This window comes from Calonectris borealis, chromosome 1 (genome assembly GCF_964195595.1).
Source record: "Calonectris borealis chromosome 1, bCalBor7.hap1.2, whole genome shotgun sequence".
Lineage (NCBI taxonomy): Eukaryota > Metazoa > Chordata > Aves > Procellariiformes > Procellariidae > Calonectris > Calonectris borealis.
Genome location: NC_134312.1, coordinates 155866930 through 155894859, shown reverse-complemented (window position 1 = coordinate 155894859; position 27930 = coordinate 155866930). Strand labels below are relative to the sequence as shown.

General features: G+C 41.7%; 1 protein-coding gene across 2 annotated transcripts; it reads left to right on the top strand.

Annotated features, from left to right (window-relative positions):
- Window positions 1-27930, top strand: LOC142075697 (spindle and centriole-associated protein 1-like). Of its 2 annotated transcripts, XM_075137461.1 has the most exons (9): window positions 1-21; window positions 988-1128; window positions 5195-5297; window positions 6092-6897; window positions 7836-7910; window positions 13733-13864; window positions 14545-14692; window positions 17021-17245; window positions 19302-20389. In XM_075137461.1, exons 6-9 carry the CDS (start codon window positions 13739-13741, stop codon window positions 19664-19666), a joined length of 864 nt encoding a protein of 287 aa, XP_074993562.1. In that variant the 5' UTR covers window positions 1-21; window positions 988-1128; window positions 5195-5297; window positions 6092-6897; window positions 7836-7910; window positions 13733-13738; the 3' UTR covers window positions 19667-20389. The 2 variants fall into 2 exon arrangements, 1 of the variants encoding a protein (XP_074993562.1); XR_012670993.1 differs by lacking the exons at window positions 1-21; window positions 988-1128; window positions 5195-5297; ... (1 more) ...; window positions 7836-7910; window positions 17021-17245 and adding exons at window positions 12390-12636; window positions 24202-24368; window positions 24884-27930 and having other exon boundaries at window positions 19302-19695.

Sequence of the window (27930 nt, the reverse complement as noted above, 5' to 3'; positions counted from 1 at the left end):
CTGAAAGGAGGTTGTAGCGAGGTGGGTGTTGGTCTCTTCTCCCAAGTAACTAGCGATAGGACGAGAGGAAATGGCCTCAAGTTGCACCAAGGGAGGTTTAGATTAGATATTAGGAGAAATTTCTTTACTGAAAGAGTGATCAGGCCTTGGAACAGGCTGCCCAGGGAAGTGGTTGAGTCACCATCCCTGGAAGTATTTAAAAGACGTGTAGATGAGGCCCTTAGGGACATGGTTTAGTGGGCATGGTGTGTTGGGTTGACGGTTGGACTTGATGATCTTAGAGGTCTTTTCCAACCTTAATGATTCTATGATTCTATGATTCTAACATTATTTCTTTATACTGAACGACCTGTTAATTACAAAATATGTGAATTCCATTTCATTTTCCTTGGTAGCACTGATTACCAGGATGGAATAGGCAGTATGAGCTGTTGTTGCTTATAAATTTTGACAGGTTAGTCAGGACAGATGGGCACAATAGCGGAGAGAGACTTGATTCTATAAATGGTTGGCTTGATAGCTTCCAGACACTTTTGCAAGCACCTCACATATTTAATTTGTTTGATTTGTATTTAAACTGAAAATATATCTCTCTCTCTCATTAGAAGAAGAGAGAGAATATGTCTAGTGACTGACAGTGTTAAATCAGGAAAATGCATTATGTCTATTTATGTATATTATAGGTGGTAGTGTTTGTTTTTTTCCTCCCTTTACACCTGAGAAAACTCTTACTGAGTCAGTGGTGTAGGGCAGATGGAAACTGTGAGATTTTCCCCATTCACCTTTGGAGCTGCTTTAAATTTGGCTGATACTGATGGCATTTTACATTCTGGATGTTTGTGAGGCTGTCATTGGTACTCCCGTGAAGTTAACATAAATAGTATTCAGCACATGAATGATAAAATCAAGCTTGTTTTTGCATTACCCTGCAAATTTTGCTTTAGATTGTCCCTTGATTTTGAAATGGTTTCTTTCACGTTTATGTAGCTGCATTGCCATGAAATACACAAATCAAAAAACAAAGCACTGGCACATCTAGAACTGCAAGAGAAGACACTGAAAAGAAAATGGAAGAAGCAAAACCAGCTGGCTGCTGATTCCATGGAGAAAAGGAAATTGATGTGTGAGGTGAGAGCTAAATCTGCACTTTCAGCCTGCTGCAGATGATTTGCAGCAGTAGTGGAAGACTGCTCTTGCACATAGGTCAACATTTGCTCCTCTTGTTGGATAATTTGACTTCATACATGGTACACTCTCCCCCTCTATGCGTTGCATGCATGCACTGATTGGAATAGGCTGTATAACATACTAACTGTTCTATACAGTTGTGCATTTGATCCTTGTTGCCTGGCTATGCCCTCTGTAATTCTGCAGGCCTCTTTGCATCTGAACAGGAACTGTTTGCAGAGTTGAAGAGTGTGTTGTGGAAAAGATGTGTGTTCTTTGTGTTCCTATTGCTATCTTGTCTTCTCTCCCCCCTGTCTAGTATTTTTCTTTAATGGAAACATGAACATTTCTCTTCCTGGGAGGGACATCGGTATCTGCCATTTCTTATTTAAACAGAGAAAATGCAGAGTCATAAGGACTGAAAAGGTGAGGCAAGAAGTTGATAAGGAAGAGCTTGTCTGGAAGGAAAATTGACACAACAAAAGTTGAAGAGCTATGGCTGTTAGCAGACAAGCTTGTCATCTGGGGATCAAAAAGCTTGTTCTCTAGGCATTCTGAAGCACTAACTGAAAATAAATTGTTTAATTTGCTTTTGAATATTGAACTGTAGCAGCAAACCTAAGCTTGGCGCACAGAGACAGTAGCTGTCACTGTCTGAAGAGGGATTTCAGTGGTAGACATCCTTTTGTTTCACATGGCAGGCGACTCCGTGCTATATGTTATGAAAACTAATCTAGAAACAGAGTCATTAGCTTTCAGACCTCATCAGCACTTGTACAAACTGAGAATTGTTCTTGTTGGTAAAGAATGATGATGAACAATGTTCACCTAGCAGTTAAAATAAACATGATTTAGTAGTCCTGTAAATGTGCAGTGGATTAACTATCGCAAACCTCTTCTCTCTTTCGTCTTTTGTAAATTTTCAGAAGTCTTTTTCTGATCTCTCAGAACATTCAAGCATAGACAAACAAATGAAAGTACTTGAGTTGAAGATCACCTTCTAATTTCCTATTTGACACCTGTTTCTCTGCAATCACAGTAGAATTTTTGTGTTAAGGATATCATGCTAATCAAACCTCAAACTTTAATTTTTGCCTTTTTCACTTCCATACTTTTCTGCCAAGTGCATTTTAGTGGAGTGTTCAAAAAAGCTATGGACTTTTATACAAATTTTCCTAATGTAATAGCAGGCTAGTTTCAATAAGACTTCAATGCAGAAATAAATTATGCATCACAAATGTAGATTAAACTACCTGCTCTAAGGTTTGGCTAACTACCTATTATGTGACTTTGTTATTTTGCAGTTGTGAAACTTATGGTTAGGAAATAGTCTTCCAAATTTGTTGGCATTTCTAATGACAATGCACAAATTTCAGTTCCTTCTGAGTAGCTTTCACCTTCGTATTTAAGAGATTACTTTATTCAACATACTCTGTGTCTACTTCTGAATCAGAGAAAAGATTCTTCCAGATAGGAAGACAAAAGGAGGTGATGTCAGGCAAGATGAAACCCATCTAGCTGTTGCTGTTTGAGACACTGGCATCTTCTTGTGTGTAGAGGAAAAAATAGAGGAGGAAAGTCACCATTTTCACCTGTCCCTAACTTAAATCTTGTTAATTGCTAGGTCCTGTTGTTCAGAGTAAATGGGGAGACTCTTCAGCCTGTGTCTCCCAGTACAGCACAACCACTGTGGATTGTCTCCTTGTCTCTGTTATCTTGGTGATCTTTTTTTCCTTATTTACTGCTGTGAGACTGTAGCTTCCTAAGCCCTTTGAATCCTACTCATTCAGCTGCAAAAGACTCAGAGACAAAAACTAGGAAGATGCTGCTATCAGTGTGTTTTTTCTTGTAGTTGTAGGTTGAAGAGAAGAGAGCAAAAGTTATAAAATGGATGAGCAAAATTTTAATCTTTTAGGGATTTGTCTGCCTAAAAATCTGTGTGAAAAAATAATGAATTTGTCTCTGTAACTGTGGACTGTGAATGTATAGGCACCACACTGGTCCTATAACAACTTGTTTTTAAAATACGCTAGTGTATGGCGCTGAAGGGTAGGTGGTGAGTGGGTTATCATAGTGGGGAGTTTTTAGGATTAGTCCTGTTTAATTATCTGTAGTAACAATCTGAAACCGGAGAGAAGATGAATTTTAGTGAAATTCATAGGTGATACTAAACTGGGACAAGGTACAGCACTCAGTGAATTTGTTGAGGGCATGTAAGTGGGCCTAGGGGGCTTAGAAACTGGTATCACTTTGTTTTCTGCTGATCACAAGCAAATGTGAGCTAATTACCTTGGGAGCAATGCTCTAAAAATGTTCGTAACATGTTCAGCAGGAGGGCAAAGCTTAGGAACTGATGATGCTGCAAGACATCTAGTAGGGAGGATGAAAACAAATTAATCAGGATAATTTTTGTCTGATTAAACATGTCACTTCAGTTTTAATTGAGTTAGGGAAAGGAATCATGTTTTGGGACAGGTAAACTTTTTTTTCTTCCTCCCCCCCCCCCGCAGATCTGGCAGAAGATCTTTTTAGATCTTTGTCTAAAAACCTGCATTGTTTTGACATCAGATGGCTAAATGGAAAGACTAGATTTAGTTAGTATCAAGTGTGAAAACTGAATAGTGATTTGGAAAAGTACATATGTGAGATGATTGAGAGATGAATATTCACTGATTTGCTAAATTGGTTATAGGAGAAGTGTAATATATTGCACTGTAATTCAGGCTCAAAAGACTAGAAAGACATGGAAACTAGGTATACGGGGAAACTTCTTGACATAACAAAGCACAGTAAAATGGGGGGTGGGGGAGAAACAGGTGAAATGCCACTGCCTAGGATTTTTTTGAATGAGGCTGACTATAAACCAGCAAGCCTATCAATGGACACTGAAAGAAATACTGTGGAGATAACAGCATATAGTGCTGCAAACCAGTCCCTCTTATGATTCCTGGGGGAGCAAAAATTGTCACTCAGTTCTCAAATTTTGAGTAGGAGGGCATACATGAGCCTGTCTTTTCTGTGGGATCTTCTAAAGTACTTGCAGTCTCTCTGCTAAATTTGATTAACCACGATGAAGTGGAGGTCACTTACATATCTGGTCTCCTCTCAGGTGTTTAAGAATAACTACCTTCTTCATAGGCTGTGGGATATAATTTTACGCGTTTGCCATTTCCACCTTCGTGAATGAAACCACAGGTCAGTGAGGGGTTTTGAATTGCGTTCTGCCCACGAAGCCACGTCCGCAGTCAGCTCCATTCGGCTCACAGTAGCTGAATGCCCCTTGCTTTGCACTCAGAAACCTGCCTCCTTAGGAGGCAGCTGTCGTGGTGCCAGGGATGGACTTCAAATACTGGGGGAGAGAGACCTTGAATACAGAAGCTGTGCCTTGTGAGAAATGCGTGGGGATTCCCAAAATGTCTTCTGATGCCAGGTGTAATCAGCTGTGTTTATGTCTCTTGAAACTTTTATGGCGATATATGGCTTAATTTTTAGGCAGGATTTTCAATAGTCATGGCTGAATGAAACAAGTCTGCCTGAATTTATTTGGATCTAATCAAATAGTGCAGTTTTTGGGTGTCTGTCAGATGTAGATAAGTGTTCTTTGACTCGACAACACTGAGATCAAATGATTTGAGGATGCATACTGATTTCTTTTTTGATTGCCAGATATATGTCTTTGTTTTGATGAGTGTGTCATAAACACCCAGCTTCTTGTTTGTGTCAGACTGGGAGCAGAAGAAGGGGGTGAGAGGATTTGCTCTAATGAGAAAGAGTCAGTGCTGATGGGGGCCCCCAGAAGTAACAACTGTTTAATTTTTCAGAAAAACAAGGTGAATTCTAGTCACTCAGAATGAAGTATGGTTTTCTGATCTATCTTAATTAGGATCTAATTGCACAGTACCAACTTTGCAAACATTGTCTTGTTGACTGTTCTCTTGCTAACTGTTTAGAAGAACAATACCAAAAAAAACAAAGGGAAAATCGGTCTGCTCAGTATGAAATATTGCCTTATATGCTATACTTTCAGATTCTGTCTAATCAATACCATTTGCAAGATGTGTCGGAAAGATCTCATCAGGTTATGGCTGTGGCAGAAGACTTGTTTGGGGATGCTCCTTGCACGCGAACAGGTAGACGTCTCATTTATACATGGTAGTACATTTAAGATTATCTCCTTGTTTTTCATAAATAGCCTCACTTTGCAAAGTATTCTTTTTAACTGTTTTCATCTCATCATCTAACATAGTATGATCGATCCTGTTCATGTTGGGTTAAACACAAATGAGGATAACACCTCCCATGGCAGGGGAAAGCGAGCTGTGGCCAGTTATTCTACTGTATCGGTCCATTGTGGAATTTTGGATCACTTAGTGTGAAACACCTGACACTCACCATTTCCACAGCCAAGCTACCAGCCTATACAGAGCACCAGTTTGAGCCGCTGTAGTAGTTCTGGTTCGCATTGCTACATGGGTTGACTGCTTGCTCTTGGATACTGTTGAAGATTTATCATCAATTTGTGAACAAGGCTTTTCCTTTTCTTATCCCGGTTTGTGCGTCCTTACGCTACTAAAAGGCAGCATTGGCTGTTTGCATCGGAAATCTTAAGCTTAGATTCTTTTCTCTGTAAGCTGCTGTTCTCTTTTGCTTATAATGACTGTTTCATTCTACATGCTGCTTCTGCACATGTGTACTTACACAGGTGAGAAGGACAAAAGCCTGGTACATGGCCGAAAAAGCCTGGTACATGGCCGAATATATTAAGATAACTCTGTGGTTGGCCTTTGGCAGTTTTTTAAAGCGACATACATCCCTGTGACCCTTTTTGTGCAAAGTAGGGGAGCTTGCTTTTTGGGACAAAGTCCTGCGACATACTACAGACTGAGTCCTCTATGTTCTTTCCTATTTTGTGTGATTGCTCTAGGTTTCCCTAATGTAGCAATGGGTCCTAACTGTGACCTAGAATCACCTCAAGGACCCATTGTACAAAAATGTCATCCTCCCACTCAGCTCTCCATCCTTAGTGAATCTGTCATGGATTCCCAGGTAATGTATAATCAGTTCCATGCATGTCTTGTAGCTTTTTTGTTTGCACAAAATAAGAATATTCGAAGGTGGAGTTTCCAAGCAGACCTAAACCTTTCTTCTGTGTATTGATAACACACGTAGAAAACGGTGTTAAATGGAGGTGAGTTTGTTTTGTGAGACTCTGGGAATCATGATTTTTGTATTTCTTAACCTTCGAATATGAGAGACACCAACTTCTTATGTCTCATAGAAGCTCTCTCATATTAGCATGCTCTCTTTTTTAAATTCTAGAATTATCAGCAAGAGAACAAAGTAATTACAGACTAAGAAAACAACTCTTGTGTCACTTAACTAATAGCTACGTATCGAAATATGCCTTTGATTTTCTAATTATGTCTGCATATATGGGGACATAGCCAGTTGGGCTCCAATTTATTTCTGATAACACACATGTAAATGTACCTCAGTTAACAGCCTTGATTAGTCCTACAAGTTCAACTTTTAATACTTCACATTCTTTTACAATTATTTATTTTGTTTAAAAAGTTTAAAAAAAAGTTTAAATTTGTTTAAAATTTCATTTAGATTGCCTTTGTGTTCTGTTTTCTTTTCATAAGATGAGTTATACCAGGAATGCTCACTGTGGTTTGAGAACAGGCATATGACACTCCTGGAAAGCATCTCACTGATGAAGACCAAAAGGTCTGTGGGAGTGAAAGTGATGGTGTCATATTCTCATGGTTCTCTAATCCTGTTTCCTACTGTCTTGCACAAATATCTGCAATCTGAGTTGCAGTACTGCTCTGTCCTGTATATTGATGTGGTATTTGTTTTTTGGTTTTTTTTAATATGAAAAGTTAACTGTAGTGTCTTTATAAGCTGTATCACTGCATGCATGCTGCAGGATAGGCTTAAATTTTTAAAAGACGTGTACTGATAGTTATCTGCTGAGCTTCTGTGAGATTTTCTTTTCCTTATGTGCCGAAGAAAATCATAGTTAAAGGCTATCTGGTGAAGCCTACCCAGAAGCGCAGAAACCTGGTAGTTTGAGGAACCCTGATTCCAAATTTGATTGCTTAAGTTTCGCTATGAATGTGGTACGTAGGATTGTATTTTACACAGTTGGTTGCATTTTACACATAGAATATAAATGTAGTTTTGCAGATCTCATTACAAGGTTGTTTAGCTTGTAATGTCAAATGGCTGAAATTTTAGAAATGCTATAATTATGTGGCTTTTTCCATCTTCCGCCTGCTATATCTCTGTATTTGTTTTGGTACAGTCTTTAAAGCTTTTTTTATCCTACAGTGTGTGTGGTCTTTCTTATTTAATATAAATCATCCAAATAAAAGACTGGATATTGAATTAATCACTTGCTCTGTTATCTTCAGAGACAATTGTCAGTACTAGTATTTCTTAGGTTCTGAAGACCCCAAAACTCTTCCCACAGAGGGGTGTGTTTTTCTTCCTTTCCTTTTTCTTAAATTTTGTTTTGGAGGTAGAGACTGAAACAAATGTTTTTATTTTTTTCTTGAAACAATTTCAGAAAATTGATCTCTAACTTCTTCCTAAAGACCAATTGAAATTGCTCTGAAATCCCTTTTGTTTTCTCTCGTCTCCTAAAAATACTCTTAATGAAGTGGAAGAAGCAGCATTATCAATCAGAAGATGAACACCATGACTCTGAATTTCAAATCCAGCATCAATTCTGACAGGTCAGTAGAAATACATCCATTCAGGTTTCCACCTTCTTAACACTGGAAATAGATGGAGTTAAAAGGGTGTTGCGTGGGTATAGTTGTTTTTTCTGTTTCGGCCCCCCTCCTCCTTTCCTGACCACAGAATTTTAGGGAAACCCCTTGTTGTAACATTCGGACTGGGAATGAATGTGAGCAGGGAACTCACCTGAGCAGTTATAGATATTTTAAAAAGCTCTTTCTAGACTGCACAGATAATCTAGAATCATGCTATTACCCTATTACAATTCACTGTTATGCTTGTTTTGAATGTAGGCTACTTTGGTTATTGAGAGAAGAAAATTCCTTGGTGAATTTTCAATTGTAGGCTGAAAAGGATATGAGAAAAAGTACCTTATCACAGGAATCAAATATGCCTTCAATGCCAGCAACTATTTCTCCATCATTGGGTCAGTCAGGTTGGATTTGCCAAATCACAGCCTCTCAAGGGTTGTTAAGCTGTTCACAGGATCCTGTCTGGAATTCTTGTTCTGGGTGGGGGTGAGAGACAGAGACATGGGCTAATTTGGCTCAGATGAATTTCCAGACTCTTCTAATAAGATTACTTTATAGCGTATTACTATTAAGAACATACCCAAAATATTTCATGTGTGTATTTTTTGTTTTGTTTTGTGTTTAAATCAGCCCTCAATGCTACCAATGTAGTCAAGAGAATTCATTCAAGACTTCAGAACGAAGATGAAGAAGAGACTGTAGGCTCCACTTACTGTGGAGACAGTGCTGAACCTGAACTCAAGGAAGCAAAAGCAAATTGCAGCAAAAAGTTTAGTACTTTTAAAAATAACATACCTCCCTTTGGCCAAGGTCCTTAATATCATAAGAAAATGTAGGTTGAAAGGGATCTTTGCAAGTTGTTGCAGGGCTAACTCCAAAGTTTGATTAGGGGGGCCTTGTCCAGCCAAGTCTTGAGCATCTCTAAGGATGGACATTCCACAGCCCCTTGCGTAGTGTATTCCCCTGTATTCTGCACATTCATTGGTGAAGCAAAGTCCATAGGAATCTGGGAACCATAAATATGGGGCTTTGATGCTACCCGTTACCTTGCTAGCCATGGAGTTCTCTCCTGTGCAGGGCTTTTCTATTTCTGTTATAGCTTTCTACTCTATGCTGCACAGATTATGATGCATTTCAGTCCCCATATTCTACATACGTTTGTACGTGGGGACTGACATCAGATACAACAATCCTTTCATGTTACAGTTTGTAAAAAAGTTGCTCGCTAAATATGAGCCCTGAAAGCAGCTGATATTTTTCACTGGCTGTTCACTGGCAAACTGTTTCCATGCTTTTAACTGAGAAGGAGAAAAGTATAAACAGGTATTTAAGATAAAAGCACCAAACAATCATTCTTGAGAGGTACTAATGTGGTGGCAAAAATGTGTTTTTTGATGATCTGAAAATAACTGGAAGTGGGGATGTTCTTTGATCGTCCATTTCAGCTCAGGGCAAGAGAGGGCCTCTCCTTTGCTTTACTTCAATAAACGATGTATTGCAAAGCTTTCTATACAAGTTGAAATTCCAATGACACTTCCCCCCCCCCCGTGAAAAGAAGACAAACTACACAGAACTCTGCAAGACAGAGGAGAGATGATTCTCCAGCTAGTTCAATCCCCGTTGACCTTCGGAGGGACAACAAATCCAGCCTAGATGCTCTCAACCGCCTGATACATGAAGTGGAACATGAATTGGAGGAATATGAGCGATGTACAGGTCGTTGAGGTTCAAAAAACTGAGAGTAGTGAAGGCCTCACCGGGTTTACCTTGTCACTGGTTAACACTCTCTGTCGTTTGATGCACTGCCTCAAAGAAGTGAGAAGACTCTGAATTGTATCTATAGAATGAATGAAAAAGGGTGTAGGGTTGCTTTACAGACGTGAGCTTCGGTCTTTCCTGGCTCCCAATCAGTTTAGTTTGAGGTCTGATTATCATTGCTTATTATTTGGATTACATGCAATTAGGAGTTAAAACTTTTAGTTTGCTGGAAACAGGTATCCTTAATGAAAAGGGAGAGCTGACGGCAATGAAAGTCACTCGGTGACTATTAGTAGAAAATACCAATTGAAATAATTAAATTTATTATTTAAATATATTCAGACTTGTAGCAGGGTATTAACTACAGCCTTGTTCACAAATTCATTTTCTTCCTTTGCCTCCCAAAGGCGATGCTATTGTCAATAGGGCAGTGGACCCAAATCCCCAATCTTCTTTGAAGGATTCCTTAGCTCTCTTTTTCTATCCATAGCAGCAACTTCACCTTAAGCAAGAATGACCAAGTGCTCACTGTAGCAGTGCACAGCTGAGGATCAATGGAATTCCATAAAGAAGACTACCTGTAAGCCATGTAGAACTCCTTTTTAAAAAAAGAAAAAAGAAGAGTGTTTTTTATTTCATCTCTAACCCAGAACTACTCAAGATGCAGCAGTGGCTCACAGATTCATTGGGCCTATGTGAAATTCTGAACCAGATTGTGGCAGTTCCTGCACTCTTAATAGATGCAGCAGAATGTTACCTAAGTCCCAATGCTCCGTTTCATAGCAAAGGCAATAGATTCCTAATGAATGTGGAACAAATGTCCTATTTTTGGTTCCTTTTCAGAGTGTATAATAATTGAGGAAAAGAACCCACCTTATTTTAAAATTTGATTTTTTTTTTGTCTGGATGTATAAGAACTTATTCCTTGTATTACCCTGTATTTAATCTATATGAAAGAATTTATTTTAAGACCTGTCTCGGAAGCAAACGGTAAATAATCAATTCAAGAGTGAAAAGCTCTACCATCAGAAGATGGACTTTTGCTGAGGAGATCTTATGTTTTAAAAGAAGTTAAGAATGTTTGTTCTCTGTTAAACTTGTAATACCAAAGTAGGGTATTAAATTCAGTTCTTTTGCAATTACGGGGAAGGATCTTCTGGACATCCAATAGAATGTTTTCCATTTATTAGGAAAACATCAATTCAATAGCGTCAAATTCATATTATAAATATAATTGCAGTTACAACCCTATTTAGATTGTCTTTAATTTGTGTTCCACAGAAATGAGTTATTCTTGACCCTCAGGCTTCCTCCAAAACTACTCCAGATTTTCTTTGTCATTTTTTTTCTTTCTTAGTTGCTGCTTTCTCTTTATGGATGTAACATCCAATGTATCTTAAGAGCTTTTATCCTATTCAGACAGAAGGCCAAGGACTCTTGAGTGTTTAAGGAGACTACTTATTTTGAAAGATGTAAGCTGACTCTTACTTGTATTCCCAATTTTTACTGAGCACCTCTATGATGTTGTTTCTATTTCAGTAGATGTGCTACCATTCCTGCCTTCCAGGAGTTGATTGTTGCTTGCAGAATTGTCTGCAACATTTTTAGATTTACTACCTAAATTCATGAGTGGAAATATGCAGAAGTCGCTCAAGCTACAAACTGTGGCTAATCATATGCAGAGTTGCTTGAGATAGACAGTCTGCATCCATAATCTTTACTGACTTTACCCCTTTTTATGGAGCTTTAATTACAATTAGAATTTGAGAATTCACTGGGAAGAAGCACAGCTTGTCTCAGTATTTCCTAAAACCTGGTCCCTGTGATGCTAGGAATAAATGAAGTGCTTGTGTGCACCATCTGTCTTGCCTAGCCAAGAGAGTTAGCAAAATTCCAATGCCTCAATTACAGCTGGCAATGCATTTCAAGAAAATGACTTTGCAGCAGATATTTAAAAAGCCTCTGATTTCAGGTAAACAATCAGTCTTCAGGAGCCTTTGAAGCTTCTAGAAAGATTTCCTTCCTCTTCTGTGGAGAAAAAATATTTTCCAGCTTTGCTGCAGAAAAGTTGAATGCAGAAAAATTATGATAAAGGATGTTGCTTTATTTATTCTCAAAATCATATATAAAAAGTAGGAAGAGAAACTTGAATTACTGAATCTTTCATGAAAGTTGTATTAATAGGTGATTAAAGAATCAATTCCTACAAGAAGAAGGAGGTAGTGAATATAGAAGAGGTTAGAGAAAAGGGGAAGAAGAAACTTCTGAAATGTTTGCCAAGCTATACAAAGTTTTTAAAGGGAAGTGGATAAACCTGACTTGGTTCCTAAACGAATTTCAATGTCAGCTGCCAAATGTTAGAATTAACTTTTTTTTCCCCACCATTCTGCTAAAAGTGCTATTTCTTTGCCAGACTCACAGGGCAAAAAGATAGAATATACGTGTGCTACATTAATCTGTGTTGCTATGTTCTCTATCTCTGCTTCTGCACAGTCTGATGCAGCGTTAAAGCTTACGTGATTAGAGGTACACCTATCAATGGACTGGAATGAAGATACTTCTTTCAGGGTATACCAGACCCAAATCCTACCTGATGGTAGGAATGGATGTATACAGCTGTTAACCCTGACGCTCTCCCTATGCATAAGTGTAAGACACATAGCTGCTTGGAAGCTTTTCCTCCAAGACAAGGTTAACGCTATGTAGGATAAGTAGCTCAGCCAGACGCTGTAAGGCATCAATAGGCTTCATCATTGCTACCAGGGTTAAAGTTTTTATTTTGTGCTGTCTTTGGTTTCTAAAAATATAGGACTATCTACATTTTTTCCCATTTTCTGTGTCAGCCTGCTTCACTTGGATCAATACAGAAAGGCTGTTCTCTGTAGCTGGAAGAGAACCAGAAAATGGATGGCTTGTCTCTGATACGCCTAAAGTAGGTATATCTGCCTGTGTTTGTGTCTAGTGACAGTATCTGTGATTTATTGTCAAAAATATTTATTCATTCACTTTATGTGGCTGCAGAGCTGTTTTGTCTTAATACTTCCTGGGTGGTTTTTCACTTCTGGTCCCAATGCCACCAGAAAATAATCTATGGTACATTATGGGCATCTCATGCTCTAATTTTGTCTGTGCAGCAGGAAAGAGTATCCTAATTGCTTTTCAGGATCTCTTGTGTTTTGGAGATGGGATGTATTTATCTTATTCAGCGATTCCTTTGAGTAAATGCAGGCAACCATCTGGGGAAGGGATCCATCTGCTAATTCTGATGTGTTTATGTGACTTTGTAGCTCCCACTCTTATAACTACAGTGGTCCAAAAAGTGTCAGTTATGTATTCCCTTTACCCATTAGAGGTGGAAGGGACTCTTTTGCGTCTTGCACAGGAAGCCTGGCTACTGCAGTGGTCTGTCTTAAAAAAATAGATTGATAATATCTTTTGAGGGCAAGAGGTTCTTTACAGTAAGGTCTTTTGCCTCATGCTTAAGTAGGTTACTTAACAAATAAACCTTTTTGTCGTCTTTAGAAAAATAAAATAAAATAAATGAAACCCTCTAGAACTTTTTCCCTCTGGGAAAACATTAGAAAGCAAGTATTTTCCCATTTATTTAGTCAAATTTGTCTTTATTAATGAATTAAGGAAACTAAAGAATAGGCACAAGTAGCACAGGATACTGACAAGCATCAGCACACCTCGAGTTACTCAATTACTGCGTGAAGATTCAGTGACTTAAAAAACCGTATGCGTGCAGAGAGACAATGCTTGTAGTTACAGCCTGTAAAAGTTGTAAAGGCAGAAGAGCAAGGATGTATAGGATTCCCTGCAGTGTTCTGGAGGAACAAAGAAGGAACAGTGAGCTCGCTGACAGTTCTCAAGCCCTGAAAATTGGATTTTATCGTGAAAGTAATAAAGTCAATTTAGCAATAGTGGGAAGAGCTGTTACAGTATGATGTCATAGGGACCTATTCCTGTTTCCAAATATGAATCTGTGTTGGTTTATAATATGTTTTTAATTTTTTCTCCCTCTTTAGAGTGAAATGCAGCTGCGTGAGAAAGAGGTGATGAGGCAGCAGCATGAAGAGATGTTGAACGAACACAGAGAACTGATTGAAGCTCTGACTGCAGAAATACTTCTAGTGATGGAAGAAAACATTACTATGCAGGTACTGAGCCCCCCCTTGGTACTTACCCATCAGGATGATTTGTTAGAATACTGAGCTGTGTTGCAAATATGGGCTGAGATGCATTGTCTCATGTTAGAGAGATTTTAACAATAAACAGAAAGAAAATTATAAAATTGAATGAGGAGCCCGAGAATTATAATAGCAGGTATGAGGTGGCGGGAAGGAATGTTTGGAAAGTCATTGTTTTATCTTCATTTATGATGTTTAACTTTAAAGCCTGAGAAAATGCTAGTTCTGTGAAACTGAGCTTTACTTTATCAATCTAAAAGTTTAAGCATCTTCCTCCACACTGCTGTACGGTTAACTACTGGAGCAACAGAGTAGACTAGATGTAATACTACATTTTTTTTTTTTCAGTTTGCAGTGGAGATAGATTTGTTCAATGGTTACATTTGGGAATGATGCAATAAAGCAACCTTGGAGAGGAAGTGGGGTCATAAGTTAGGAAAAGGAAAAACAAATAATTTATTTGAGTCAGGAGAGAAAATAAATGAGAAACAAGGAGGCACTAATATTTAATACCTCACTGGAATCCTACAGATTCATGCAGTGGTATTAAGAGGCCGAATTTCTTCCCAGAGCTGCTTGTGGTATATAATTTTCTAATTTATGTTGCTAGAATACAGATTTCTGTGTCTCTTTTTTCCTTCCTCCTTTAGAAGAAGCTTCAGCAATACATGATGGTAACAGATGAACAGCTGATCTCTCTCACACAAGCATTTAAAGGACTCCCTTTGGTAGAGCCTAGAAGAGAACAAAGTCCAAACCATTTTGGAATTGCAAACAAAGGTCCAGTGAACGGCCAAGGTGTGTGTATGCATGCGTGAAGGATGAAACAGGAGTTGTGGTTAGTTTACCCCTCTAGTGAAAAATTTGGTATTTAATAGATGTCTGCTTGAATAAATACCTCTTGCGTGAGTGTGAATCTCACTTCTGGAAATTCATATGCCATGGGTTCTGCTGTGAGCACAAGCTCTTTGCTACAGATTATTTTTTAACAATATTATAGGTTGTATTCCATCGCCATTGGCATCCTTCTCTCTGGATCAGGATTAACCTTTTAGCCAAGTCCTGGGCTTGAGCTTTAAGTGATAATAATATATTATTAAAAAAAAAAAAGAGGGGAATAGCCTTGCCCCGTTAAGATGGCTTACGAAATAAGGTTTATTCTGAGGGTCTTAAAAAAACCCAAACAAACAAAAAACCCCCCAAAAAACCCCAAAACCCAACTGAATCAGGATCTCACCTTTCGGTTGCTGAGGCGGCCTGGCAGTATGAGATTGGTTCTTCCGTAAGACGCTGGAGGTCGCTGCTGACCAGAAACAGGAGCTGCTGAGGCCTGTTAACTAACCAGGCAGAAGTCTGTTACTTGGTATTTGTGACTTTATATCAGAGGTGAGTGACCAGTTGAGTGATATATAACATAGATGCAGGCTAAGTTAAGCCAGTAGGATTGATGACCAAACTAACCGAACATGATTCACCTTGTACTTTTAACGTTCTTTCACCATGGAGTTTTCTGTCAACTGTCTTTCCCGATCGGTTATTTAAGTGCTCTCAAGGTCAGTAACTCCTTGTGAATCCCAAGATTCCCTGGAACTATTTGTATTCCTTAGTTAAATGTTGTTTTTGTGGACATTTTTGTGGTCAAAAACTTTCTTCCTGACTATTTCTGTGGGGTTCTCAGGAAGAAGCTGTGTACCAGATCCCTTTTTTTGTTATTTCCCCAGGCTTTGTAAAAGCAAACAAAAAACTCCATGCCAAAACATAAAACCCAAACAATCAAAAAAGTGCCCCTCAAAAAAAAAAAAACAAAACAAAAACACAAAACAAAAAACCAAACCCCAAACCTTCCTATTCAACAATTCTGCAGGATTAGAATTTCCAAATCTTCTTTCCTTATTGGTCTCTCTTCTCAGGGAAAGGCATGTTCCTGAGAGGAAAGCTTCCTAAAGTTACAAAAGTATTTCTTCCTCTCCCTCCTTCAGAAGGAGATCTCTTGTATGCTTAAGGCATCTGACTGGACGTGAGATGTTTGAGATAGCTAGTTTTAGCACAGAAACCATGCGTAAGTTAATGTAGGACTTCTCTGGAGAGAGGAAAAGTGGCTGAGAAAGGAGTAGGGGGGATATCATAGCGACAAGTAGTGTGTGAGGGGGATACTTTGGAAATGCAGTTCTGTACAGTGAAGCAGAGCAGGAAGATCTTTCTCATTTCTTGCCGGGGTCATTGAATAGTGGGTTTTAATTTCAGTCTTAGAATCTCAGTAATGTGAACCACAAGCAGTATTTTATGCGAACAGTCTCTTCTGGCTCTTTGCCTTTGAAGGCTGCTTTTCGTCTCTTGCATTTTGGGATCAGATGTGTTCTGCTTAATTTTCCACTAACTTCTCTTTTGGGAATGAATGTCCTGAACAAAATCGTGAAGGAAGAGACCAAAGATAGCACTGACGGAGCAGTGGATGTAAGCATATTAAAAGCACTGTGGTCTCGCAGCTAGCTACAACTTTGATCTCATGCTTTTCATTTTGTGCCCCCCTAGTATGTTCAAAATAGATGGCAATGTAGACACAAACTAGTTGTAGTTAAAAACAGAAGAATAACTTCTTTTTTTACTGAAGAGATGTCTGATTTGAATTAAGTCAGAAAAAGATCATCAGAAAGCTTGAAAAAGCTTCGAATTGATTTCTACTCCACCATTGTTGCCATCAAATTTATAATATAGGGGCATTAGGACAAGTGCGTAGGTTTGCTTTTCTCAAGAGAATATTACCAAAGGCAGCTCACTTAGATACCTATTCCTCACAAGTCACGTGTCTGTAAGTCTTGTGCAGCGGCTACAAACAGATCTCTTACTGGTATCCTGAAATTATGAGGCTACATGTAAGAGCTCTTCTTGCTCTTAAGGCCAGTAAAGATTTGTATTATGCTCGAGTGAAAGAGTTCTGTACCTGGGGATGAGAAGGAAGTTAGGAGTGTGTGGGGAACATACTCTAGTCTGTCTTTTCAGATACCTGAACATAAGAGTTGTTACTGAAATTTTTCCCTACATTACTATTGCACTAAAACTAATTTTTTTCCTTTTTTTTTTTTTTTTTTTTTTAAACTTTTATCCCTGCTTTGCCTTTTTCTTTAGAAAAACCTGATTTGAGCTATTCTGAGCCCAGGACCGATGCAGGCAACAGGGAAAATATGCTGAAATTCCCACAGGAAGAACTTCCTTTCAAGTTTCCCCCGAGGCCAGGTGCCTCAGGTGGTGTGGGATCTGGTAGAAGCTTGCCAGCTCACATCTTCCAGCCAGCTGTGCTGTTGCCACCATCTTGCCAGAAGAGCAGTCAGGAATTGTCTCCCCTCCAGAACAGTGAGATCTCTCTGGCTGTAGTAGACTTTGGGTGTCTGTGTAGTGTGTTACTGTTTCAATCTTGCACTACCTTTGGAGATGTATTTTCTGTGGAAAATTTTTAATTTCCATGCTTAGGACACATTGGCCCTATAGCTGGAATATCCTACTTCTGCAGCCAGATATGCGTTTCTTTTCTTTCTATGCCTGTTGCTAGATTTCCTTTAGACTTTCTGTCCCCTGCAGTTCTCCAATCCAGACTGGCACTTTTATTTTTTACTGGTTTTGATAGTCACTTCTGTATGATTGGCTGTAGCTCTTTGTCTATGACGTACAGCACATCATCTCAGATTTCCATGTGCTGATGGTGTGATCCAGCCTCCATCACCTTTAATGGTGGGACTACTGAAGACTGGAAATTCAATGCCTCTGCAACCCATGCTGCAGACAAACCAAATTGTCTGTAGGCTGTGTACTCTTGCTTTGAGCCGGTCTTGCCAGCAGAGGTTTTGCTAAAAGCTTTGGGAGCAGATTTCCATTGGGTTTCATTTAATACACAGGAAGTGGCTGAAGAAGTTTTGGGTGAAATTATGTGGTGCTAGATAACCAGATTAACTCAATCTTGTCAGTATCCATAGGCTTCAGGAGTTTTATAGGTCAGTAGTTCAATTCTAGTTGTTGGGAGGAAGAAAGTTCATCAGGGGTGATTAGAGGAGGTACTTCTCATTTAACTTAATGAAGTCAGCAGAAGGGACGACCCAAATTAGGTGTTTCCTCCTGCAACTGTCATTGTAACCACGTGCATCTTACTGAATGTGCTAGGGCCCTGTAACCCTCTGTTGTTGAGGGGCGGGTAATTATGTCTATGGCTAGCATGGTGGTTGCTGAGAGGAAGCAGGGCACAGTAGTGGGGTTTTGTGCCTTCCCTCCTCCTTTTTTTGCCCCCCTTTCAGCTGTGTTGCTTTGTAAGTCTTTTCCAAGTCAGAAAATTAACCCAAAAGTCCTTTTGATTTAAGGAGTTGGCAGGACAATTGAAAGTTTATATCTAGTTCAAGCTTGTGGTGGTCACCTATGCGGCAAGAAGGCACATAATAAATCAGGAGGAAATGAATTAAAGGTAGCTTTCTGCAAAGAACAACATCTGGCTTCAGTCCTATTGAGAACTGTCAGATGTTGTCTGTCATTTGAAACAAGAATATAGAACTCTATTCCTAGACTTCACTGTAGTTTAGCTCTGTGAGAAATGTATTGTTACTCTTTTAAGACTGTTAAGGATGCTAAATGGCTCAACAAATGTTAAACTTCTTGAATGTTTCTTTATGAAAAATATTCATAAAACAGATTTATGTGTAAATTTTTAAATGCCATGCTCTGCTCAAGAGGCAAAAACTAAAGCTTGGGAAGGAATGGGCTATTTGGTATATAAAGCATGGAAAATCTGGTTTTGATCACAAAATCTAACTTGGACTTAACATGGAGCAGCTGACAGTGCTGTAATGTATTTGGTCATGTGTGTGTGGTGTGTTACCGCTTTGTTAATGATGACCACAAAAAACACCTAACTACTTTTCTTGGCTAGGGTGCTTCCCATTTCTTAGGGGCTGAGTGAATAGCTAGTTTATTGTTATGCCAAAAGTCTTCTATTATTTTGTTTTATTATTCTAAAAGTTTTGTTACCAACCAGTATAAATATCAGAACTAAAACACAAACTTACAGTTTATTAGGTAAGGTAACCGGATATTGGAAAATGGAGGACGAACTAAGAAGTAGTGTTTAATCTATCAGCTAAGAAATTCAAAACAGTTTATTTTCTCCTCTCTGACTTCTCTCTCAATCTCTACTTAAGTCATGAAATGTAAGACTATTTGCAATAGGAAATATTAAACCTGGTGAGTTCTTGCAGCAGGATCTTGCGTAGAGTGATTTTGATCAGTAACATAACACCATTCAGGCTAGATGTTACAATTCAAGTTCCTGCTTGATTATTACTAGTCTGATGCAATAAAGTCACTGTTAGTTTCCTTGATGAGGATCACATGTCTCCTTCCTTACTGTTCCTTTATTTCTTGTTTGTAGTGTTTACAGGCATTTCTCAGTCTCCTGAAAACACCGGAAGAGAACCATGCAAGGAAAGGAGCTCACCTTCCTCCCTGAGAACACAGAGCACAACTGAGGAAAACTGTCTCATCTCTCAAAGGCAACCAATTCCTCCTGCAGACAAAGACTTGGAGAGTTCCCAGGGGAAAATCATTCTGTCCTGCCCAGGTGACGCTAGAAAAAACAGCATAGCTGAAGAGTTATTTCAAAACAGTGATCTGCTGGGACAAATAACTGAACTCACAGGGCAGAACTGTCTAATTAAAGCTCAGCTGAGAAATTCAGAGGCTTCTCTGACGACACAAGTGACTGTCTACATCAGCCAGACCCAATGTGAAATGTAAATTCTAGTCCAGACTCTTCACAAGGACAGGTGAGAATTTAACAGAAAAGGAAGGCTGGATTCCCCTTTCTGCTGATCTCCTTTCCCATAGCTTACTGATGCTTTAAGACTGTTTCTTTCCTGTTGTCAGTTGTTTTAAGGAAAAGAGTAGCAAAACAAACACTCTTTTCATTCATTTGCTTGGAGACTTGTGATTTTTATCATTCCCTAAAGGAGCTCAACAGTAGTTTCTCATATCGGACCTATGTTGTATATGAGTGCTGAAAAGTGTGCAGCACATTTATAAGTTTAGGATAAGATTGCAAAAAGTGGTGTGATTGCAACAAGATCAGGTATACCTCTTGTAGCTTAGATAATACAGTGAAAGCACTGTACCAACCCACAGGTTCTTGTCAAGCTTGTAAAATAGATATTTAAATCCATGCCATACATCTCTTCTGCTACTGTGACACAAAAGCCCATGAGACTAAAGTTGGTACATCTCTTGCAAATAGTTAATTATAGTGTATGTACTAGTTGGATCTGTCTTGTCTGTCCTGCTGTGTGGTGAAAATCCCAAAATCTTTGGGAAAGAGAGAACTTGAATACTTAAGTTCACATAGAAAACCTTTAATCTGTAACTAAGCAGCTATTCAGTGGCACCCCAGTGAGTGGAGTTAACATCACAGAAATGTCTAATCCCTGTCCTTGCTACTTTTGTTCCATTGCAATGGCTGAATTACTGTTCAATTAAGGATCCTAAAGATTTTAAGTTTCCTCATGTAAATGTATTCTGAGAGCGTTGTCGCTTTCCACATTGTATTATGTTGTGTAATGTTTAGTCGTTGAGTTGTACAGGGTGATGCAAACTTTTTTGTTTGCCGTGCAGTGAGGCCAGGTTTTTGTTTCTAGTGCTGCAGGGAAAGTCCTGTTCTGACACCCTTCCCCCTGTGCATACACGGAGGCTGTGTTTAGCTTGTGGGGCCATGGGGCAGGCGAAAGGGTGCTGCAGGTGGGGATGCCATGCTGGTGCTGGGATGCTGTTTCAGTGACCCCACCAGAAGGCACGTTCTGTTATTACGCACTCGCCCCACAGACACTCTCTGCTGCAGGATCTGTTCTCCCCACACACACGTCTCAATCATATGATTTGTAGCTGCTCTGGGAGCAGCAGAACTAATTCAGCCTGGTTCCTTCTGGAGTGCTGCCCCATCTTTATAGTTGTCCCCCGCCACCACCATAATAGCTGCATCCCTATGTAATAGCCTACTGTAATATCCTCCTGTCTCTCATGGTCCTGGCAGCAAAGGGAAAGAAGAATGGCTCCATTGTCTTTTGTGTATAGAAACTCCATCTTCTTTTGCATGTAGAAACTTAGTCTTTCGGATCATTTCCCCTGTCTCAAATATGGCTGAAGGGGAGGTAAAAAAGGTTACTGTCCTGACGGATCACATAAAACTTGCTTCCTTAGAAATCCTGGCTTGGAAAAAAATCCAATTTCATCTTCCCTTCAAAAAATGTAGGCAGGATTCAGGAGAGATTAAAAAGAATATATATAGCAGCAGAAAGCTGAAAGTGGCAGCAGGTGGCTGGAAAGCTGCAGGGAGCAGGGGAAAGCAAGAATGCCTGGTCAGAAGCCACAGCAAGGGCAAGTCTGCACAAAGCCGGCATTGCTTTGGGTTTTAGCTGCAGCTGCTTTTGTCTTCAAAAAGCTGTTGCCAACTGGAAGGGGTGTTGCTTGACCACCTCGAACTCTGTGTTTCCTGTCGCAAATCTGGAGGACAAGAGAGATCCACCCATCTCTTTTGCTGCTTTCTTTCTGTGTTTCATGTGTTACCAGATTTCTCTACCCTGTCCGCTTCCAGTTTGCTATTTCAGGGTCAGGCCAAGCACCTGTGTGTGGTGGTTGTGCCTCTTGCATTAGTTGGTGAGTGACACAGATTTAGTCTGCCAGGTGTGCTGTTTTGCTGCCTTCTTCCTTCATCTCTCCTGCTGGAGCATGGGTTTGATGTGTGACAGCCGCTTATGGAAATGTACTTCAGAGGCTGGCATGAAAACGAAGAGACTTGGACTTAGTTAAATGAGGTCTCTTGAGTTTCAGCTTAGTTTAGTCCCTTAAGCTCAACACCAGCCTGAAGAGAAAAAGCTACTATCAAAGTTAAGAGAGAATGTATGAGTATATGTGTGAAGGGATGTGTTTGGTAGTGAAGGTGTTTCTCCGAAGAGTGACTACCCCCAGAAATGCCTTGTGGAAAGTCTGTGAGAGATCCCAGGGCAGAAGTCCTCCCTCTCCATCCCAAGCAGTGTCCCCAGGCAGGGGACCGGTGTTGTCTTTCTGCAGCAGCTGTCACATTCCCCCATGCCGTCAGCTTGCAGAAATTGTGTCATGTCAGCGCTTAAGCCAAGCAAAATAAGGAATTCCTTCTCTCCTCCTGTCGGCAGGCAGATGTACCACCTCTTCCTGGCACACGGGGCCTCAGCATGCGTAATGCTTGCCTGCGAAGACAAACACCGTCACCACCAACGTCCCCCTTCCTCCTCCTTGCCGCGAGCCATTCTTGCTGAGGCACGACATCAGCTGGTATGGAGTATCCCTTTGGTCAGCTTGGGTCTGCCGTCCAGGCGGTGTCCCCTGCCAGCCTCTTGTGACCCCCAGCCTGCAGGCCTTTGGGCAGGGGGGTGGAGAGGAAGCCTCGGTGCTGTGCAAGCACTGTTCAGCAATAGCCAAAACCCTGCTCAGCAACAGCCAACACCGTTTTAGCTCCACAGGCAAAGCACAGCGGCATAGGGGCTGCTAGGAAGAAAGTTAACTCCATCCCAGCCAGACCCAGTGCATAGTGACACCAAAGATGTCAACAATTGACCTGCGGTCAACTGGGCTGGGATGCGCAAAGTTTGGGGCAGCCTACAGCAAGCTTTTGGAGCCCCAAGGATTTAGAGGGCTGCTGGTTGCTGACACCTTTCCTCTGTGCTGTGCTTTATGTCAGGTCTGGCTCATGCTACTTGTGCTCAGATATCCCTTGTCGGCTCATTGAAATACTGCCAAATCCCTCTGTCACACCCAAGAAGGGAAAAGACACCCAAGAAGTGTGCAACTTGCTGTCTCCCTGCAGAGCACCGGGCATCTCTGTTGGGTTTACGTGGCAAGGTTTCGGTAGCGGGGGGGCCACAGAGTTGGTTTCTGTGAAAAGATACTAGAATCTGCCCCCATGTCGGACAGAGACAGAGCCAGCCGGCTCCAAGACGGACCTGCCTCTGGCCAAAGCTGGGCCAGTCAGCCCCGTTGGTAGCGCCTCTGTGATAACACAATTCAGAAAGGGTAAAAACTGCTGCACAGCAGCTGGGAGAGAGGAGTGAGAAAATGTGAGAGAAACAGCCCTGCAGACACCTTCAGTGAAGAAGGAGGGGGAGGAGGTGCTCCAGGCGTCAGAGCAGAGATTCTTCTGCAGCCCGTGGTGAAGACCATGCACCATGCAGATTGTCCCCCTGCAGCCCATGGGGGTCCATGGTGGAGCAGATATCTACCTACAGCCTGTGGAGGACCCCGTGCTGGAGCAGGTGGATGTGCCCTGAAGGAAGCTGCAGCCCATGGAGAGCCCACGCATGAGCAGGCTTCTGGCAGGACCTGTGACCCCATGGGGGATGCATGCTGAGCAGTCTCTTGCTGAAGGACTGTACCCCGTGGAAAGGACCCATGCCGGGGCAATTGTTGAAGAACTGCAGCCTGTGGGAGGGACCCCATGCTGGATCAGGGGAAGAATGTGAGGAGGAAGGAGCGGCAGAGACAAAGCGTTAGGAACTGACCACAACCCCCCTTCTCCATTGCCCTGTGCTGCTTGCAGGGAGGAGGTAGAGGAGTTGGGAGAGTTGGCTGCAGGATGCACTCCGCCAGCTTGTTGGACCAGGGGAGCCTGCAGGCAACTCCCGCTTCGTACTGGCCATCACACCACCTGCCTGGCCTTGCCTTTGCCTAAAAGGGCAGTGGCAAGAAGTTGTCATAGGAAGATCATTCTGCTCGACACTAGAAGCGATGAACAGAGTGGTTTCTTTTAAGAAAATCCAGTAAGAGCTCGAATAACCAAAATTGGGTAACCCGTTCTACGGATGGGGTCTGCCCGGCGTGCTGCATGCTGGTCGGAGGCCCGCTTAGTGCTGCATGACTCAGGGCTTCCAGCATCCGAAGGGCCGTGAAACTATCTATACCACCCTCTCTTGCTTTGAAGCCTTAGCTGGAACAAAGAGCATTGAAAATGTTTCTGTACAGAGTGTGAGTGCCTTTCTTACTGGCTTCACAACAGACCAGCACCTCTTGGTGCAAAAGAGGGACCTTCCTCCTTTCCCTCCCTTTGAAGGTTTTAACGGTTGCACTCAATAATCTTGAAGGTCTTTTCCAACCTAAATGATTCTATGATTCTATGAAGCTGACAACAGGAGGCCAAAGTGTTTTCACAGTCTGCATCTATATTATTAAGTTCTTATTGGTGAGATCTTTTATTTCCATGGCAATTTTGGTGAGTTTTCTTGCTATTTCTAATTTTGCTTTGGCTTCACTTGTAGCTGCATCACTCTTTGAGGAAATGTTGACAACAGGAAGGATTGGTTTTCTGCCACACAAAGAATGGGTTTTGGAAAAGAATCGACATTAATGTGAATCAAGAGGCTGGTGGTAAAAAACCTCTCACAACAGAAGCAACAACCCCGACAGCTGAGGTTTTTCAGCCTGGGTAAGAGAAGGCTCCGGGGAGACCTTATGGTGGTCTTTTGATATATAAAGGGGACTTATAAGCAAGATGGAGAGACTTTTTACCAAAGCCTGTAGTGACAGGACAAGGGGCAGCGGTTTTAAACTGAAAGAGGGTAGATTTAGATTGGACAGAAGGAGGACATTTGTTACAATGAGCGTGGTGAGACACTGGAACAGGTTGCCCAGAGAAGTTGTGGATGCCCCATCCCTGGAAGCACTCAAGGTGAGGTTGGATGGGGCTTTGAGCAACCTGATGTAGCGAAACATGTCCCCGCCCATGATAGGGGGTTGCTCTAGGTGATCTTTAAAGGTCCCTTCCAACCCAAACCATTCCACAACTCTCTGATTCTGATTCTATGAAATGCTAACAGAGTGCTGCTGCCCTCAGCGAACTGCACTCCACGATGTTGCCACTGGAAATGCTTCACTGCGCAGAGCAGCCATCCAACCAAGAATGCTGGGAAGACCAACTCATTGTTTTCTGTTCTTCAGCAGTGATTTAACCAGGTGACCCAAAGCTGCCAGAAGGACTATGGACACCAGGATGGTCAGTGCCACAGCTGCATAGTACATTAGCGGCCATTTGCAATCTGCAGCCTGTGGAGTTTTCTCACCGCCAGCAGCAGCACCTGTAGGAGATGAGACAGTCCCACATACTCATGTGTTCTGCACTGCTGACAGTCGCACAGTGTGTTGGAGAGGCTGAACGATCGCTACGTCCAGCTATAACCCCGGGCTTCGGGCAAGGAGTGCTTGCTGGGGACCCTGGATTCTGCAGGAGTGCAATACAGTATTATAAAGCCATAAAAAATAGAAAACTGAAGCTGAACGCCTTAGCCCTATGTTCCCCCTGAGGCTCTAGAACAGCATCCAGCTTACAAGCTGAAGACACACGGCCTACAGCCACAGCCGTAATCACATCCGGAGGAGAAACGTTCCCCTGATGTGTTGCAATCTACTTCTTCATAAGTGAATGGTAGTGCCTGGAAGATGAGCAGGGGGACTCAGGTGTAGGACGAGACACTGAAAGGTGCCAAGGCACCCAGGTGACCTTCTGGGTGGAAAGTTTTCATGCAAAGAATGCATTACGCTCACTGTGCAATACTAGTAATCGTTAAATATTGGTCTGCAGAGCAGCAGCTGCAGAGGGGCCAGAGTGAGCATTTGTCTGTGACCTGGATGCTCTCAAAGTGAAAGAATGGTTGAGACTTACCAGTGCCAGCCGCCGGCAGACCACGATCATCTCCTTGAAGACCTTCAGAGAAAGTATTCCATTAACTTGCATGAGTAAAATATTAAAAAGTACATGTTTATTCCTTCTGGTAAACAGAGATTGACAATGTACCATTGGGATGCTCCTGAGGGTCAAATCCAGAATCCAGCCCAGCAGCTGGAAAAGCACTCCTCAAGGGAACAGCTATAATCAAACAGAGAGGAAAAAAGTGTTCATGATATGTTGTGAGACACTTTTTCATAAGCAGCAACTGCAGAGGGGCCGAGGTGACCTTCTGGGTAGGACCTGGCAGCTCTCAAAGGAAGTAAAGACTCACGACTTATGCATGCATTCCCTCCAAGGCTCTACATCAGGATCCCACTGAGAAGATGCAGAGCCATCACCTGCATCCACATCTGCAACCAAAGGCAGAAGAGAACAGCTCTCATGCTATATTCCGATATACCTCTTCAGCTTTGAATGGCAGTGAATGCATTTCAAACACGCAGTTACTCCCCAACTCCTGCTTCTCCTTCCAGTCATGAGCACCTGGCAAAGGGTTACCAGGTGCGGGCAGAAGCACTGTATTGGCACAAACCTGCGTGGAGCTGCCGGAGAAAAGGACTCCCAGGAGCTCACACAGGCTCTAAACTCATCCCCAACAAGCCACTGCCTTCGCAGCCTGCACTGGAAGCAGCACAAGGGTGGAGCCGCTAGCAAACGGAGCTTTGCAAGGCAAAGCCCCCCGGGACACATGTCTGAGCTCTCCAAATTCCCTCTTTGCTTTTTTGCATGTCTGAGCCTCAGCCAAGAACATAACAAGGTACGTTCCACCTGAAGGCAAGACAGGAAAGTAGTGTTCACCCTACAAAGTGAATAAAGATTGACTATTTACCTCCAGGATAGGCTCGAGGCTCAAGAAAATGGTGTGGCCAAGAAGCACGGCCTGCATGCACAGCTGTAAGCAAATACAGATGAGAAAGGCTTTCGTTCTGTGTTGTGAGATGCTTCTCCGTAAAGGAACCACAGAGACTGGAAGGGGATCATGGACCCATGTGGTTCATAGGGAAGGTCCAACGGGAACTCAGCTCCGGGTTTCTCTGCCCTGCCGTGCCGCTCCCAGCCCCACCACTTGCCTGACAAACACACCTGCAGAGGCCACGGCCGCTCCGTGCCTCCCCTCGGGGCTTCTGCCTCCCACCCGCCCCAGAGCCAGTGCCTCCCTTGTTGCCCACCCTACCTAGTCATAGTGCTGCCCGTGGAGCAGCCTGGCTGTCCCCGACACGCAGGGCTGCCAGGAGGAGGAAGCGACTGGCCACATTTCTTGACCTACCCCTTTGTTAGCTGTTTCCAGCATTGGAGGAATACACAGAGACTGTCCATATATGTAGGCGTAGGCATAAGGTCAGGAAAGTCAAGGCCTGCCCGGAGTCGTATCTGGTGAGGTATGTCAAAGGAAGTAGGAAGTGCTTGTTTAAGTATGTAGGTTATAAAAGGAAGGCTGGGGAACATATGGGCCTCCAGCTGAATGGAGCTGGGGCACAATATCTCCTGCCTGTTGTAGTTCTAGTTCTGGGGGTTAATGGGGTGACCGAAAGCCTTGCACTGTTGCTGTTGGCAAGAGCAGAAGGCGGCAGCATTAGGCTGTAATGAGCGAAGAGAAATGTGCTGCATTTGTCAGCGACGTCTGCTAGCCGCCTTCAGTAGGGGCTGCCTCCGTGGCGCTAACATTTACTGCAAAGACCATCAGTTTACTATGGTTTAATTATAGTTTTGCAATCCTCTAAATATAATGTTTAGCTATAAGTTGTGGCATAATTTCTCTCTCTTTCAGGGTGAATGAAGTTGATAGTCATTTTGGAAAACGGTTTGCAAATGATCATGCTCAGTGTTATTCTTCATAATGCAATTGAAACCAACACCCAACAACAAATAAAATATGATGCTAGTTTCCTACTAGAAGTTTCAGCACAGGACTATCACCTGTCTATTCTGACTTCCAGTTATTTGAACAATGCGAGGTTTAATCTTTTGAAGGCTGTCAGCTGAAAGTATACTGCTAATTGGCAATATGTTTTGTTAGGAAGTCTCAGGTTATTTTCTTTGTATATAATTTTCTATGGAAAAGAAATACTTTAGGACGTTTTCATGCAAAAAAAAAAAAAATCTGTAATTTTCCTTCTCTATCTGAGGGGTGTTCCTGATTTTTTGAGTGACACAAAGACTTTCTTTCACATGCTTTTAAAAAGTGATCTTTTACTACCAGAAGATGGTGTGCTTCCACCGCATCATGCCGCAGCCAGCTTGAGGAAGGGATTGTGCTACAAAG